The 15,865-nt window shown below is 37.5% G+C and overlaps 1 protein-coding gene across 10 annotated transcripts in view; it reads left to right on the top strand.

The window, feature by feature from the left end:
* Positions 1–15,865, top strand: part of NUP98 (nucleoporin 98 and 96 precursor) — a 120,627-nt gene that overhangs the window by 90,886 nt on the left and 13,876 nt on the right. For 9 of the 10 annotated variants that reach the window (XM_064577001.1, XM_064576999.1, XM_045894309.3 and 6 more), the window contains 5 exons: positions 1,156–1,385; positions 2,974–3,240; positions 8,211–8,368; positions 9,296–9,439; positions 10,891–11,033. In XM_064577001.1, coding sequence (XP_064433071.1) covers positions 1,156–1,385; positions 2,974–3,240; positions 8,211–8,368; positions 9,296–9,439; positions 10,891–11,033 — 942 coding nt within the window. Of the gene's footprint in view, positions 1–1,155; positions 1,386–2,973; positions 3,241–8,210; positions 8,369–9,295; positions 9,440–10,890; positions 11,034–12,850; positions 15,853–15,865 lie in introns of those variants that run through there. The other variant, XM_064577002.1, reaches the window with a different exon arrangement.

The raw sequence follows: 15,865 nt of genomic DNA, 5'->3' as shown, positions 1-15,865 counted from the left end.
TGCTTGATCTTAGCTTTGTGAGTTCAGGCCCCACATTGGGTGTAGAGCTTACTTTAAAAAAAAAGAAAAAGATGACATCTGGTAACTGTATTATGTTACATATTACTACATAATCCCCACCGTTAACATTTATATGTGTGTGCTTACAGTTCTATATACTTTGTATATGTGTATATGTATGAGTGTGCATGTGTGTGTGTATATATGTATATCTCAGGCAGATGATATATGTATAGTTCCTGGTAGTTATTAGTATGCATACAGTTTTTTTTGTGCAAAATATATAACATTTTCCTATTTACTTTGTATAACACATTGTGCTATCTTTATTACAGATTAAATGACTGTGATTACCTGTTATGCTTAGTTTTTAAAGTTGATTTTGAAGAAATACAAAACAACAGCATCTCTTGAACCTCACAATTAGTAATGTTGATCCTAAACCTAGTTTATGCATGACATCATATTTTGAAAGTTGTTAAAATCAAATCAAGGCCAGATTGATTATATACTCGTCTTAATTTAGAGTCAGTTCTACAGTATTTATGAGCTTAGCCTCATGACTTTGATACCTTACTAAGTGTAATTTGAGAAATCAGTATCCCACAGTGGCTTTTGGCCCTTGGATTTCATAGTATCTAGATACGTGTTGAAGCCAGTTCCAAGTCGAATTGTATTGATTCGCATGCTTGTTATAACCTGGCTTTAAGAAGCCTTTGGATTCTGAATGCGTGGGCCAGGTAATTTGTTTACTTATTATATAGCAAATAAGTTGATTATAGTTTGACATTAAGAAACACAATTTCTGGGGCGCCTGGGTGGCTCAGTTGGTTAAGCGACTGCCTTCGGCTCAGGTCATGATCCTGGAGTCCCTGGATCGAGTCCCACATCAGGCTCCCTGCTCGGCAGGGAGCCTGCTTCTGCCTCTGACCCTCCCCCCTCTCATGTGCTCTCTCTCTCTCTCTCATTCTCTCTGGCTCAAATAAATAAATAAAATCTTTAAAAAAAAAAAAAAAAAAGAAACACAATTTCTGTAAAAACAGGGAAATGTTTGTCATTCCCTTTGTAACCATAAAAAGAAACAAAGGTTTGTAGGAAAATTCTAGCATCTGTCTTATCTTCATTTTCTGTCTTGTTTGTCATTTGCCCTTGTAGCCTTACTGAGTCTCCATTCAAAGTTCATTTGGAAAAACTCAGTTTGAGACAAAAGAAGCCAGATGAAGACCTGCAATTATACCAGATACCTCTGGAGCTCAAATTAAAACATAGCACTGTCCATGTGGATGAGCTGTGTCCTCTCATTGTCCCTAATCCAGGAGTTGCTGTCATTCATGACTATGCAAATTGGGTTAAGAAAGCATCAGGACACTTTCTGGAAGCACAAAGTGAGTATGGACTGTTTTCTATTCTAACCTTTGATGTTTCAGGAACTGCCATAGAAGCATGTGTTCATAGGAGGACAAGTTTCTTTAAGCCAATGTAGTGAGCAGATGCCTGAGCTCACACTTTTCTGCAGTTGAGTTGGAATGAGCAAAATCTCAAGGAAGGAGAAATGATAACATTTTTGCAATTACTCGTATGGCTTTTAACATACAAGTCCTTGTTTATAGGAACTATAGCCAAATTCCTTGGATTTTTGAAATTGCGTTCCTTCTTCCACCCAGAGAACATAGGGAGAAAAAGCCATTCCTTCTTGCTTTTCTAAATCCTACCCATTCTTCCATGTCCAGCTTAAGTACCACTTGGTTTTCCCAACAATTTAATGTTCATAACTTCCCTTCCTAACCTCTCCATTACCTTTCTATTACCATTGTGACCATGGTTTTCTAAACCAATACTTTGATAAAGGGCTTTTCTAATTTGGGAATTTACTATTTCAAATCGTAGAAAAATTATATTTTACCTTTCATAATATTTCACCATTATTGAAGAATGGCCACTCTTTTATTTTATTTTATCATTATTATTATTATTTTTTAAGATTTTATTTATTTATTTGAGAGAGAGAGAGCACATGAGAGGGGGGAGGGTCAGAGGGAGAAGGAGACTCCTGCTGAGCAGGGAGCCCGATGTGGGACTCGATCCAGGGACTCCAGGATCATGACCTGAGCCAAAGGCAGTTGCCTAACCAATTGAGCCACCCAGGCGCCCAAAGAATGGCCACTCTTTTAAACTGTTCCATGCCACACATTTTGAGAATTGTATATATTCATTTCTTTGTGTTTGCTTCAGTTGTCTAATCTTCTTTTCAAGCATGTGTGTCATCTTCCCAATGTATACTTGTATTTGGCTTAGTGGTAAGCAGTGCTTCCATTTTGTTTTCCTTCCTGAGGAGCAATATGAATAGTAGTTAAGAACGTAGAGTAGGACTCAGATTACTTGGTTTCAAATCTTGGCTCTGCTACATGTTGCCTGTAACTTTGAGCAAGTTACTTAATGCTCTGTACTTCAGTTTCCTCATCTGTAAAATGAAGATGGTAACTCCTGTATAGTTACCTCGTGTAGTTTAGAGTTGGCTTTACTCTTAAGTGCTTTCAGCAGTGTCATTTAGGCTCATTAAATGTTAGGCCATGCCTACTACAGGAGAGAAGACTCCCTCACAAGTTTTTAGAGCACTTAATATTTCTTAAAGCATTTTGCAAACAGAATTTAATCAAATTGGAAGACTTTTCTCTGTCATTTGAGATTATATTAGCCATAATGCAGCTATAAGAACCTGTTTAAAGGAGCATAGGGCTAACATTTGTTACATAAGTACCACAGGAATATGGAATGAACAAGCAGTTATACTACACACCTCTGGAACTTGTAAGACACAGCAGAGTGAGCTGGAGACAGAGTAAGGGAAATCAGCTTGAGTGGTTGTTTGGGGTATTTATTAATTTATGTATTTTAATGCACAGTTAGAATGATGTCCTCTTTGTAGGTACTTTGACTTCATGTCATAGCATTGTTTTCCTGTCCCTTCTTTAGTTGTGAAGCACTGGAGCCTAACATGGACATTATGTGAAGCCTTATGGGGCCACCTGAAGGAGCCTGACAGCCAGCTGGATGAGCCTAGTGAATACATTCAGATTCTGGAGCGAAGAAGAACTTTTTCTCGCTGGCTATCCCAAACTGCTGCACTTCAAATTGAGGAGGAAGTCTCCTTAACCAGAAAAGACAGGCCCGTGGAGGCTGTCTTCAGCTACCTCACGGGCAAGAGGATCAGTGAAGCCTGCTCTCTGGCCCAGCAGTCAGGTAGGGCATATGGTCCTTCTCTGCACCTTTATCTACATCCTACTCACCAGTGGTCCCTACCCCTTAACTATAGATTTGCCTTTGTCTTCTAACCTGAAGTAAGTATAAACTTCCCAGGAAGATTGCTGGTTCCTCCAGAATAGGGACTGTGTTTTCTAGTTTTCTCTTTAGAACCGTAAGCATTAAGTTTATTTAATTAAAATTATTTTAATTTTGTATGCTACATATGCATTTGTAGTAAAACTAGAAGGTACAGATAAGCAAAAAGCAATAAACCCAAATCACATAAATCCTTTAGTATTTACTATATACATTTCAATGTACAGCTTGTACCTGGACTGTTTACTTTGTAATATATAAGGTATATTAAAATTTGTGTACACAAAGCAACATATGCGTGTAAACTTTTCAAAGATGGTACCCTGCTACATATATATGTATATGTAGTGTTCTTTTCATGTTCTCTAATACAGATATTATAGTCAAATGCTTTTCAGTATTCTTTTATCTACAAATGTTACCATGTTAGCGAATTCCTTTTTTGATATTTAGGCTTTTTTTCCTCCCACTATAAGCAGTACTCTGAACCTTTTAAACATAGGTTTTTTGCATTATGTAAATTTAATTTCCGGGTTGAGATATTTACTTTTTTTTTTTTTTTTTAAGGACTTCCCATTTTATATTTGTGCTTTTTTTAGTTCCCCTTCCACTAATGAGAGGCATTCAGCAAGTACTTAATAACTGTCCGGACACAAATCTTGATAAGAATAAAAGATGGCGTAGTCCAATATAATCTGTGTATAATAAGATCCCTGATCAAACCTTGTTACTAACTTATCTGAAACCAAATAATTGGATCCATTAATTGGATTTATTTTTTGGAGGACTTGGCCAGTTTGGATTGTAAGGAGCAAATCATAGGAAAGGCTAGAATCAAGAACTTTTCTACATGGACAGTTGCATTCCATGGTCACTACATGTTTAGCCTTTTGTGATCTTCATATATTTTTGTACAGTGAGAATTTGTCTTTAGGATTGGCCTTTTATAAAGTTAAAAAGATTATGAATCATTAAAGAGGTAAAGTTATGCTCACCAACACATATATGTATAGCAGAAGAAAATCTTAAGGAGTGCCAAAAGTCAGGTCCTTAGATTTATTTGTTCACAAATTCTACTTTTTCCTCCCCCCTCCCCCTTTTTTCTTTTCTTTAAGGTTAAACTTTTGGCAAGGCATTACCTTTCAGCTTACTAAAAACTTTTGCTTCACTATCTCCGCTTTTAATAATTGATAGAACAACTAAACAATATCAAGAATGTAAAACACTTGAGACGCCTGGGTGGCTCAGTTGGTTAAGCTTCTGCCTTCCGCTCTAGCCATGATCCCAGGGTCCTGGGATCGAGTCCCACATCGGGCTCCTTGCTCAGCAGGGAGTCTGCTTCTCCCTCTGCTGCTCCCCCAGTTTGTGTGTCCTCTCTCTGACAAATAAATAAATAAAAATCTTTAAAAAAAATTTAAAGAATGTAAAATACTTGAACACTATCAGTGTTACTTTATATCTACCAACAAGAAGAAAGACCTCAAATCAATAACCTAAGCTTCTGCCTTAAGAAACTAGTAAAATAAGAACTAAACCAAAAGGTAGAAGAGAAGAAATAGTAAAGACTAGAACAAAAATCAATGAAAATGATAGTGTAAAAAAACAGTAATCAGTAGCACCGAACATTCATTCTTTGAAAAGAGTAAGAAAGTTTACAAACCCTTAACTACATTGATTATGAAAAAGAAAAAAAAAAAAAAGGAAAGGCCCAAATTACCAAAAAGCAAGCATGAAAGAAAGAACATCACTATTAACCCTACAGAAAAGGGACTACTATAAGAAATTGTGTGTCATCAAATTCAACAACTTAGATAAAATTGACAAATTCCTAGGAAAATATAAATTACCAAAACGAACTCAAGAAAAAGTAGAAAATCTAAATAGATCTGTAACAAGTAAAGAGGTTGAATTAGTAACTAAAAAATCTTCACTCAGAAAAGCCAAGGTCCAGATGTCTTCACTGGTAACCAACACTGTTTTTACAGAAGTAATACCAATCCTTTACAACTCTTTCAGAAAATAGAGGGAGCACTTCCCATTTTGTTCTATGATGACATTATTACCCTGGTCTCAAAGCAAATATACAAAAAACCTACAGCTAACGTCATAATGTTGAGACTGAATGATTTCACCCTAAGATTGGGAACACCGTTTCTATACAGCATTGTAATGGATGTTGTAGCCAGTGTAATCAGGAAAGGAAAAGAAGCAAAAATGGCATGATTCTGTATGTCGACAGTCCTAAGGAATCCACAGAAAAGGCAGTGAGACTAAATAAACTAGTTGAGCAAGTTCTCAGGATTCAAGATTAGTATACAAAATTAAGTTGTGTTTCTATGTATTAGCACAGACAATCCAAAAATGAAATTAGAAAAACAATTGCATTCACAATAACATCAGAAAGAATAAAATACTTACGAATAAATGTAACAAAAATGAGACTTGTACTATAACTATAAAACAGTAGTGAGGAAATAAAGATCTACATAAACAAAGAAACACATTTCCCGTTCATGGAGTACATCTCAGTTTCAGCACTATTGTCATTTTTGGCTGGTAATTTTTTGTTGTGAAGGCTGTCCTGGGCATTTAATAGCATCCCTGCCCTCTGCCCATAAGAGTCCTTTACCTTCAGTTGTGACAACCAAAAAAATACCTCTAGGCATTGCCAAATGATTGAGTCCCGCATTGGGCTCCCTGCTCCTTGGGAGCCTGCTTCTCCCTCTGCCTCTCTCTCTCTCTCTCTCTCTCTGTCTCTCATGAATAAATAAAAAAAAATTAAAAAAAAAAAAAAACCACTCAGATTGAGAACCACTAATAGATTGGGAACCTCCGTGTTGTTAATTGATTTGTACATTCAGTGCATTTGTTTTTATTTTTTTAAGATTTTTTATTTATTTATTTGACAGAGTTAGCAAGAGCAGGAACACAAGCAGGGGGAGTGGGAGAGGGAGAAGCAAGCTTCCCACTGACCAGGGAGCCCGACGCGGGGCTCAATCCCAGGACGGTGGGATCATGACCTAAGCCAAAGGCAGATACCCAACGACTGAGCCACCCAAGCGCCCTTTCAGTGCATTTTCTATCAAAATGCCTACAACAGGCATTTTTGCAGAAATTAATAGGCTGATCCTTATTTGGAAATGTAAAAAACCTAAACAGTTTTGAAAAAGAAGAACAAAATCAGGGAACTCAATACTTGTCTGATTTCAAAACTTCTGGAAAGCTGCAGCAGTCAGGACAATGTGGTACTGACATCAGGGTGAACATAGAAAAATAGAAGAGAAATGAGACTTCAAATATAAAACCCTCCCACTTATAGTCAGTTGATTTTGGACAAAGGTGCCAAGATAATTTAAATATGGAAAGGATAGTCTTTTTAACAGATAATGCTGAGTTATGAATATTCATATGCAGAAGATTAATTTATATTCTTACCTTGTACCATACAGTAAAATTAACTTGAGGTAGTACCCTAGAATCCTGCCATTTGTTCAGTATATGTCCTCATCAATGGGAAAGTCTTTGTGAAAAGTCAAGGATTGGCAGAAGCCAGTTGGTTGGTTGACAGTGTAATCAAAGCAAAGAGAGGATCTTCATGAATATATTGTATCAAGCTCTGAACTCAACCATCTCTAATGACCAGGATATTTATACATCTTGGCCAATAAATCCTCTCTTTTGGTTCTCTGGATACACTGAAATAATCTTTTCTTTTTTCCTTTTAGTATCACTCACCTAGAATACTAGCAGCTCATGGTCAAGTGGGCTACATAACTGAATGAATCATAGTCCAGTCATGCTTTGATTACCTGTATACAGAGAGACCATTTATCCTGCACATTTCCAGATGTGCTCCTGATGCATCATTTCTTTCGTCTAGGCCTCTCTAGTTTGTGGAGGAAACTTTTGCGATGAGAGCCTCAGTTTTGGCAGGATGGTACTTTATGTAGACATGTAAGCATTGACCCATATACAAAAAAGGAGAAGGACTATTGACTTTTAGGTGTAGTAAGGGCTTTGTAGTAAGGGCTGAAACAAAGCATTTTTCTCTTAACTTACAACTTAACTGGAAGTTTTCATAAACTGCAGTTTCTGTCCCCTCACATTCTGGTTAATAAAAATCTTTTTATTGCCTCAGCCCTTGGTACTTAAAATTTTTTAAGTTTAAAAATTAAAACTTTTTTTAAGTTTTAAAAAAACTTAAAATCCTCTTACTCTTGAAAAGAGTAAGAAAGTTTACAAACCCTTAACTACACTGATTATGAAAAAGAAAAAAAAAAAAGGAAAGGCCCAAATTACCAAAAAGCAAGCATGAAAGAAAGAACATCACTACTAACCCTACAGAAAAGGGACAACTATAAGAAATTCTGTGTCATCAAATTCAACAACTTAGATAAAATTGACAAATTCATAAACTGCAATTAGACCTGTGAGAGTGAAAGTCAGTGATCCTCTATACCACACATGCACGTTTCGTCTACATTCCAGTTTGCCATTTGTCAGTGCCATTCTAGATGGGCATGTTTTCAATTATGTGATCTCAGTTTTCACTACAGACCTTTGAATCAGATGATACTTTGCTCCATTTTACAGATGAAGTACCTTATCTAGGATCGCAGAAGTAATAGTAGATCTGTCATTGAACTCTGTACACTATACAGTCTATGCGTAATTTAGGTTAAACTACTTTGAATATTTTCTTCCCAAGCAGAAAATGGTAAGTTCTTGGTCAGTATTTTGGCACTACTGCAGAAAGTAATCACAGTGTGAAGTTCCCCCTCCTGAGGGCTAGAAGAAATAAGATAATACCCCCAAGTGTTTCCCGAAGTCTGTTAATCCTCGTGATCACCAGGGAACTGTTTCTCTTGTAGGTGATCATCGTCTTGCCCTTCTTTTATCCCAGCTGGTGGGTAGCCAGTCAATCCGGGAGCTGCTTACTATGCAGCTGGTGGATTGGCAACAGCTCCAGGCTAACTGTTTCATCCAGGATGAGAGATTGCGCATCTTTGCCTTATTGGCTGGAAAACCGGTACTTTCCTCTTTTCTCATAAACTTGCATAAATTTTCTGATAAATTCAAGATGGCTTGAGGTAAAGGGAAAGAGCTATCTTTGTAAATTGTATACTGTGACACATAACTAAACAACTTGTTTTTAAATTTTAGTGGAAGTATTTTGAAATTACAGAGGTACAACATGTACATTGTAAAAGAAAACTGGCTATATAGAAATTAAAACATTAAAATTCACAGTATCCCTTATCCTAGTGGTAAACAACATAATTTGTAGTCTCTTTCCAGACATATTGTAAGTCTATATCAACATATATGTGTGCATATTTACATGTGTGTATATTCCAATAAAATCAGTATAAATAGTTCTGCAAGTTAACTGTATATGGACATTTTTTCATGTCGTGTAGCATCACTCTTTTTAGTAGCCACTTCTGTTCATTTTATGGGTGATATAACATAATTATTTTAAGCCAGTTTTCTTTTGCTGCCCGCCTGATTGACATCTTGATGTCACTTTCCAAAAATGAAATAGCTGGTCAGAATTTATGCACAAATTAAAGTTTTATAAGATGGCAGCTGTAGGCAGTAAGAAGACCTCCTCTTCACTCTCTGTGGTTCTCATCTCTTCTCAGAGTACCGATAGTCTAAATCCGCCCTCTCACCTGCCACCAAGGAATTATGTATTTTATATTTGGATCATTAACACTGCCAGTCTAGTTCATTTAAAATGTTATTTGAATAGGGGCACCTGGCTGGCTCACTTGGTAGAGCATGCAACTCTTGATCTTGAAGATCGGGAGTTTGAGGCCCATGTTGGGCATCATAGAGATTACTTTAAAAAAAGAAATAAAATGTTACTTGAATAAGTGAGTAACTTGCAGATCTGGGCAGTAACAAGAGAATGTATAACACATAGCTGTGATGATGATTTTGTCTCCTGCAGGTATGGCAGCTCACAGAGCACAGGCAAATCAATGTGTGCTCATATTTGGATTGGAAACGCGCCCTGGCTGTTCATCTTTGGTATTTGCTTCCACCAACAGCCTCCATTTCCAGGGCACTCAGCATGTATGAAGAAGCATTTCAGGTATTTATGTCCAGTAGAGCCAACCAAGAGTCATGGGGGGAGTTCTGTTTTTGCCAGAAAAGTACTGCAGAGAAAAAAACATCAAGGCACACTTCATAATACTTTTTCCTGACTGCTTTTTTTGGAAGTACCATAAAATTGAAATGGACCAAGGAAATCTGATGGGAAACTTTTCTCCTGCCTGTGGACAGGGTTACTCTTAAACTTCTCCAAGTGTCTGCTTCTATTTTATTTAGTATGATGTTTCCACAGTTGACCTTCTTAAAGCTGTTTTCCTGCCCCCAAATGAGAGGGGTTTTCTTTATTCCTAATGCTGTTTTATCCTTTTGGGAATTCCCTGAGATACAGCCCAACCTCAAGTTTGGTAATAGCCCCAAATTAGCAGGCCTGAAAATTTTGCCTCTAAATATCATATTTCATATGCCTCGACGGTGTTGAGATTAAAGTATTCATTAATGTGAGGGGTGCCTGGGTGGCTCAGTTGGTTGAGCATCTGACTCTTGGTTTCGGCTCAGGTCATGGTCTAAGGGTCGTGAGATCGAGCCACGCATCAGGCTCTGTACTCAACAAGAAGTCTGCTTGAGATTCTTTCTCCCTCTCGCTCTGCTCCCCCTGCCTCACACTCACACTCTCCCTCTCTCTCTCTAATAAATAAATAAAATCTTTTTTATTTTTATTTTTTAAAAATATTTTTATTTATTTATTTGACAGAGAGAGCACAAGCAGGGGGAGTGGCAGGCAGAGGGAGAGGGAGAAGCAGGCTCCCCACTAAGCAGGGAGCCCAATGCGGGGCTTGATCCCAGGACTCTGGGATCATGACCTGAGCTGAAGGCAGACGCTTAACCGACTGAGCCACTCAGGTGCCCCAAGTAAGATCTCTTTTTTAAAAATATTATTAATGTGGGGTTTTTTAATTTATTATTTTCTTTAGGGAGAGAGAGAGTACGAGAGGTAGTGGGAGGGTCAGAAGGATAGAGAGAATCCCAAGCAGGCTCCACGCCTCAGTTTCACAACCCTAAGACCATAACGAGCCAAAACCAAGAGTCGGACGCTTAACCAACTGAGCCACCCAGGCACCACTATTAATGTTTTTAAAGCCCTCATTTCTTCAGTTCTTTCCTTACTGTCCACAGTTACTCTCTTTGATATCACTTGTCAGAATTCTCAGGAGAAAGAGAACACTAAAGAAACTGAGTGTAATAAGAATTGTGACAAGAAATAAAAAAGAATGTGACAAGAAAGGTATGAGGATTAATGACAGCTATCCAAAGTCTTTGATAGTCCTTGAAGACAGGTGGGCCATGTCACCACAAAATAAGCTTAAGATCCTTGACACATTCCATTAGGGTGTCATCATTCTTAATATATGTGTCTAAGTCACTGATACATGATCACATCTAGTGAAACACACTCGCAGGTGGTGTACTGTTTTATCAAATTCTTCCCTTCAGAATTCCTCTGAGGCTGACAGGTATGCCTGCTCCCCACTTCCTGCATACCTGGAGGGCTCTGGCTGTGTGATAAAGGAGGAAGAAAACTCACAGAGACCACTTCAAGATGTCTGCTTTCATCTTCTAAAACTCTACAGTGATAGGTAAGTCAAAGCCATGCATGATAGTCACTTGAGGACTTAATCAGCCCTAGGGAGTCCTTTCCTGAGTTTTTTCCCTTTAATGTGAAGCCAAATTGCCGTAAGTTTGTATAAATTAACAAAGTATAATTTATAGTAGTTGAATGCAAAGAACATTGGAACTAGGGTTAGAAATCTAAAAAGTGATTAATAAGATACAATTTACAAATAGGGAAGTGTGCATTATAATATAGTGTAACTGTCATCATCAACATATCAATTACATTACCCCCCAGAAGTTCCCTCATGCCCCTTTGCAATCAGTCCCCACCCCCAAATAAGTAAGTAACTGACTTTTTGTTACTATAGATTAATTTTGTGCTCTATTGGGATCATTCTGTTAAATTTTGTGCCTAGCTTCTTTCGTTCACATAATGGTTTTGAGATTTATCCATATTAATATGTGTATTAGAAGGTTTTTTTATTGCATAATTTCATTTATTGATGGAAAGTTATGAATAAAGATGCCATGAACATTTATGTGCAAAAGTGTTCATATCATTTTACATTCACACTAGAACTCTAGGTGTTCCATATCCTCTTCAAAATTTGGTACTGTCAGTTTTTCAAATTTTGCCATTTTAATGGGCATATAGTGGCATCTCATTGTGTGTGTGTTGTTGTTAAACAAGAAACTGGTTTATTTATCCTGCAGGAGTATATGAACCCATTCTATTATTACAGATAATCAGTTAATTAAAACTATCTCAGCGGAACTATTGCACATATTATCAGAAACACTGAGGGATTTTTTCCAGTCGTAACTAATCACTCCTATCTCATTTCAATTATTTAAATACTTTTAAGTATTAAGTATGTAACTATGTTAGAATATGATATAGTTTTTGTTTGTTTTAAGATTTTATTTATTAGAATGCGCACAAGCGGTGGGGGGGACGGGGATGGGGGCAGAGGGAGAGGGACACGGGGCCTCGATCTCAACCGAGTGAGCCACCCAGGCACTCCCAGATAATACAGTTTTGTATTGTGGTAAACTATAAATAACTAAAGTAGGGCGCCTGGGTGGCTCAGTCGTTAAGCGTCTGCCTTCAGCTCAGGTCATGATCCCAGGGTCCTGGGATTGAGCCCCACATCGGGCTCCCTGCTCTGAGGGAAGCCTGCTTCTCCCTCTCCCACTCCCCCTGCTTGTGTTCCCTCTCTCGCTGTGTTTCTCTCTGTCAAATAAATAAAATCTTAAAATAAATAAAGTAGTGCTTTAATTTGCACTCCTTAATGACTAATGATGTTGAGCCTTTTTTCATGTGCTTATTTACCATGGTTTCTATATCTTCCTTTCAAAACTGTTCATACTTTTTTGCCTATTTTTTAATAGGGTTGTCTTGTGTTGCAATAATTCTTTATATATTCTGGATCTATATTATATATATATTTTTTATTATAAATATGTTTTTGCAATTATCCTAGTATAAGGGCTTGTTTTTTTCAATGTCTTAATAAAGAAAATGAGAACTTTTACATTTTAAGTTCAATTAAAGTTTTTAAATTATAAAGTCAATTTCTTTACTAGTCTGTTGAGGTTTTCTATTTATTCTTGAGTCACTTTTGATCATTTGCTTCTACTAAGGAATTTGTTTCCCTGAAGTCATCAAATTTATTGGCATAAAGTTATTCATAACATTTTCCTTATCCTTTTTAAATATCTATATGATCTGTAACTGTCTGTCTCCTTGATATTGGTAATGTGTGTCCTGTATCTTTTTTTTCTTGATTGTTTTACCTACAGCTTTTAGTTTTATTGCTTATCTCTATTATTTGTCCAGTTCAAGATGGATCAGAAACCTAATTTCAAACTTAAACCAGAAAACAAACAGAAGAAACCAAACAGGAAGATCTTTGCAACTGTGAGTTAGGCAAAGATTTTTTTGATACCAAATAAATAACCTGTAGAAGAAAAAATTGGTGCACTGGACTTCAGAAAAATTAAAAACTATTGGTCATGAAAAACTGTTAGGAGAATGAAAAGACAAGCCACAGATCGGGGGAAGATACTTGCAATTCATATATCTGATAAAGACCTTGTATCCAGAACATATAAAGAACTCCTTTTTAAAAAAAAAAAAAAAAGATTTTATTTATTTGAGAGAGAGAGTGTGCAGGCAGGTGGAGTGGGAGAGGAAGAAGCAGACTCCGTGCTAAGCGTGGAGCCTGACACGGGGCTCGATCTCTCAACCCTGAGATCATGACCTAAGCTGAAATCAAGAGTTGGATGCTTAACTGACAGAGCCACCCAGGTGTCCCCAGAACATTTAAAGAACTCTTAAAACTCAATAATAATTAAACAATCCAATTTTAAAAGTGGGCAAAATATTTAGGGGCGCTTGGGTGGCTTAGTCGGTTAAGTGGCTGCCTTCGGCTCGGGTCATGATCCCAAGGTCCTGGAATCGAGCCCTGCATCGGGCTCCCTGCTCGGCGGGAAGCCTGCTTCTCCCTCTCCCACTCCCCCTGCTTGTGTTCCCTCTCTCGCTGTGTCTCTCTCTGTCAAATAAATAAATTAAATCTTAAAAAAAAAAATGGGCAAAATATTTAAACATTTGCTTTACCAAAGAAGACCTAGATGTCAAGCACATGAAAAAGTGTTCAGCATCAATAGACAACAGGGAAATGCAAATTAAAACCATCATGGGGTACCACTGTCCACCTATTAGAATATGATTAGAAATTAAAAAGACCTAGGGCGCCTGTGTGGCTCAGTCAGTTAAGCCTCCGACTCTTGATCTCACCTCAGGTCTTAGGGTCATGAGTGCAAGAGTCTCCCAGCATGGAACCTACTTAAAAAAAAAAAACCTGTACCAAGTGTTGTGATAGATGTGGAAGCAACTTGAATTCTCATACACTGGTGGTGAAAAATGTAAAATGGTATTGGCACTTTCGTAAACAGTTTGGCAGCTTAGAAAGTTAGACATACACCTGCCTGCATATGATCCAGTCATGCCACTCCTAGGTATTTACCCAAAAGAATGAAAACATATATCTATATGCAAATGTTTGTAACAGCTGTTTGTAATGATCCAAAACTGGAAACAAGCCAAATTTCTATCAACAGGTGAATAGATAAACAAATTGTGGTATATCTATATAATGGAATGCTACTCAGCAATAAAAGGGAATGAACTGTTGATACACAAGATAACAGAGTGAATCACAAGATAATTTTACTTGGTTTTGAAAGAGGTGAGACAAAAAAGTACCCAGAAACATACATATTGTATGATTCCAATTTACCTAAAATTCTGGAACATGCAAACTGATTAATCCCAGAAAACAGATCAGTGGTTGCCTGGGAAGAGTGGGTATAAGGAGGGGCAGGAAGAGGGGGATTACAAAGAGTCATAAGGAAACTTTTGGAGGTGATGAGTGTGTTTGTTATCTTGACCTTGGTGGTAATTTCACAGGTGTGTACATATGTTAAGACTTAATGAAAATTGTACATTCTAAATATGTTCTGTTTACTGTATATCAGGTTTTTTTAATGTCAAAAAACAGAAAAAGAAAGGAATATCTCAAAGTGCCAGTAATAGAGAAACTGGAGCCACAAGGAGATAGTGAACCTTGTTCTCATGAAAGGTAGAATTGCTGTGACTAAATCCTTAAATAAAGTCCACACTCTGTCCCATACAAATAAATAGACTAGAACTGCACTGTCCAACATAATAACTGCTATTCAGATATGACTATTTTAAGTAAACTTTTAAATTTAGTTACACATTCATAGTCACATTTCAAGTGTCTAATAGCCACATGTGGCTGGCTATTGGCTATCATTGGTCAGGGCAGGTTATAGAACATTTCCATCATCCCACAAAGTTCAGTTTGACAGCACTGGTCAAGAAAACTTCTGTTCATTACTTGGGCAAGTATTAGGAAATAAAATGTCTGGGATCTTAGGTAAAAAGGTAAAGTTATTGGATGGTGATCTAAGCCTTAAAACTTGCAGGTGTGAGATCTTAGTTTAATAGGGAATTGCAAGCTAAGAACTTTACACATAAACTGGTCCAGGACCATTAAAATCTTTGGGATGCCAGCAGAAGAAAGAGCAAAAGTCTGAATTTTTTCAGACGTTTGCTGGGCACCTGAATTTCCTTCTATAGAGAATAATCCCCACTGTAGACAAAATCAGCGGTAGAGATTACAAGCCATAGAAGGAAGTAACCTTCATGAAGACAAGCTGTTCAAACAAACAGGAGACTTAGCACTCCAACAACTTCATGTAATAGAACAGTCTGGAAAATCCTAATATAACTGCATGTTTTTAATGGTTAAGAAAAGTATCGGGGTACCTGGGTGGTTCAGTCGGCTAACCATCTGAACTTCGGCTCAGGTCATGATCTCAGGGTCCTGGGATCCTGGGATCAAGGCTGCACTCAGCAAAAGGTCTACTTCTCCCTCCCCCTCACTCCTCCCTAACTCATGCGCTCTCATACACTCTCTTTCAAATAAATAAAATTTTAAAAATAAATAAATGGTTAAGTGAAGGAATGAAGACTAAGAGTTGTGAAGACTCCATGTACACCAGGATGGTAAATATCTAAGCCAAACAAATACCAGCAAACCTATCAGATCACACAACCACAGAAGAGGAGGTGCCTTCATATTTAGTAGGATCTGTAATCTGGCTGAACCTAGAAGTAGACTGATAGAGCACAGTCTCAGAGGGAGACCATGTGGTCTATAATGCTGCTTTTCTCGGGTGCCTGCCTTTATTATCTTCTAAACCATATCCAGAACAGTTGACCTGTCCAGTGCAGGTGGTCTGCTGCCTTGATATGGTAACTCTC

This window comes from Mirounga angustirostris, unplaced genomic scaffold (genome assembly GCF_029215605.1).
Source record: "Mirounga angustirostris isolate CCGP_5_RB_7025 unplaced genomic scaffold, mMirAng1.0.hap1 SCAF_13, whole genome shotgun sequence".
Taxonomy (NCBI): domain Eukaryota; kingdom Metazoa; phylum Chordata; class Mammalia; order Carnivora; family Phocidae; genus Mirounga; species Mirounga angustirostris.
The sequence above is the reverse complement of the archived record's forward strand: the minus strand, read 5'-3'. Positions and strand labels throughout refer to the sequence as shown.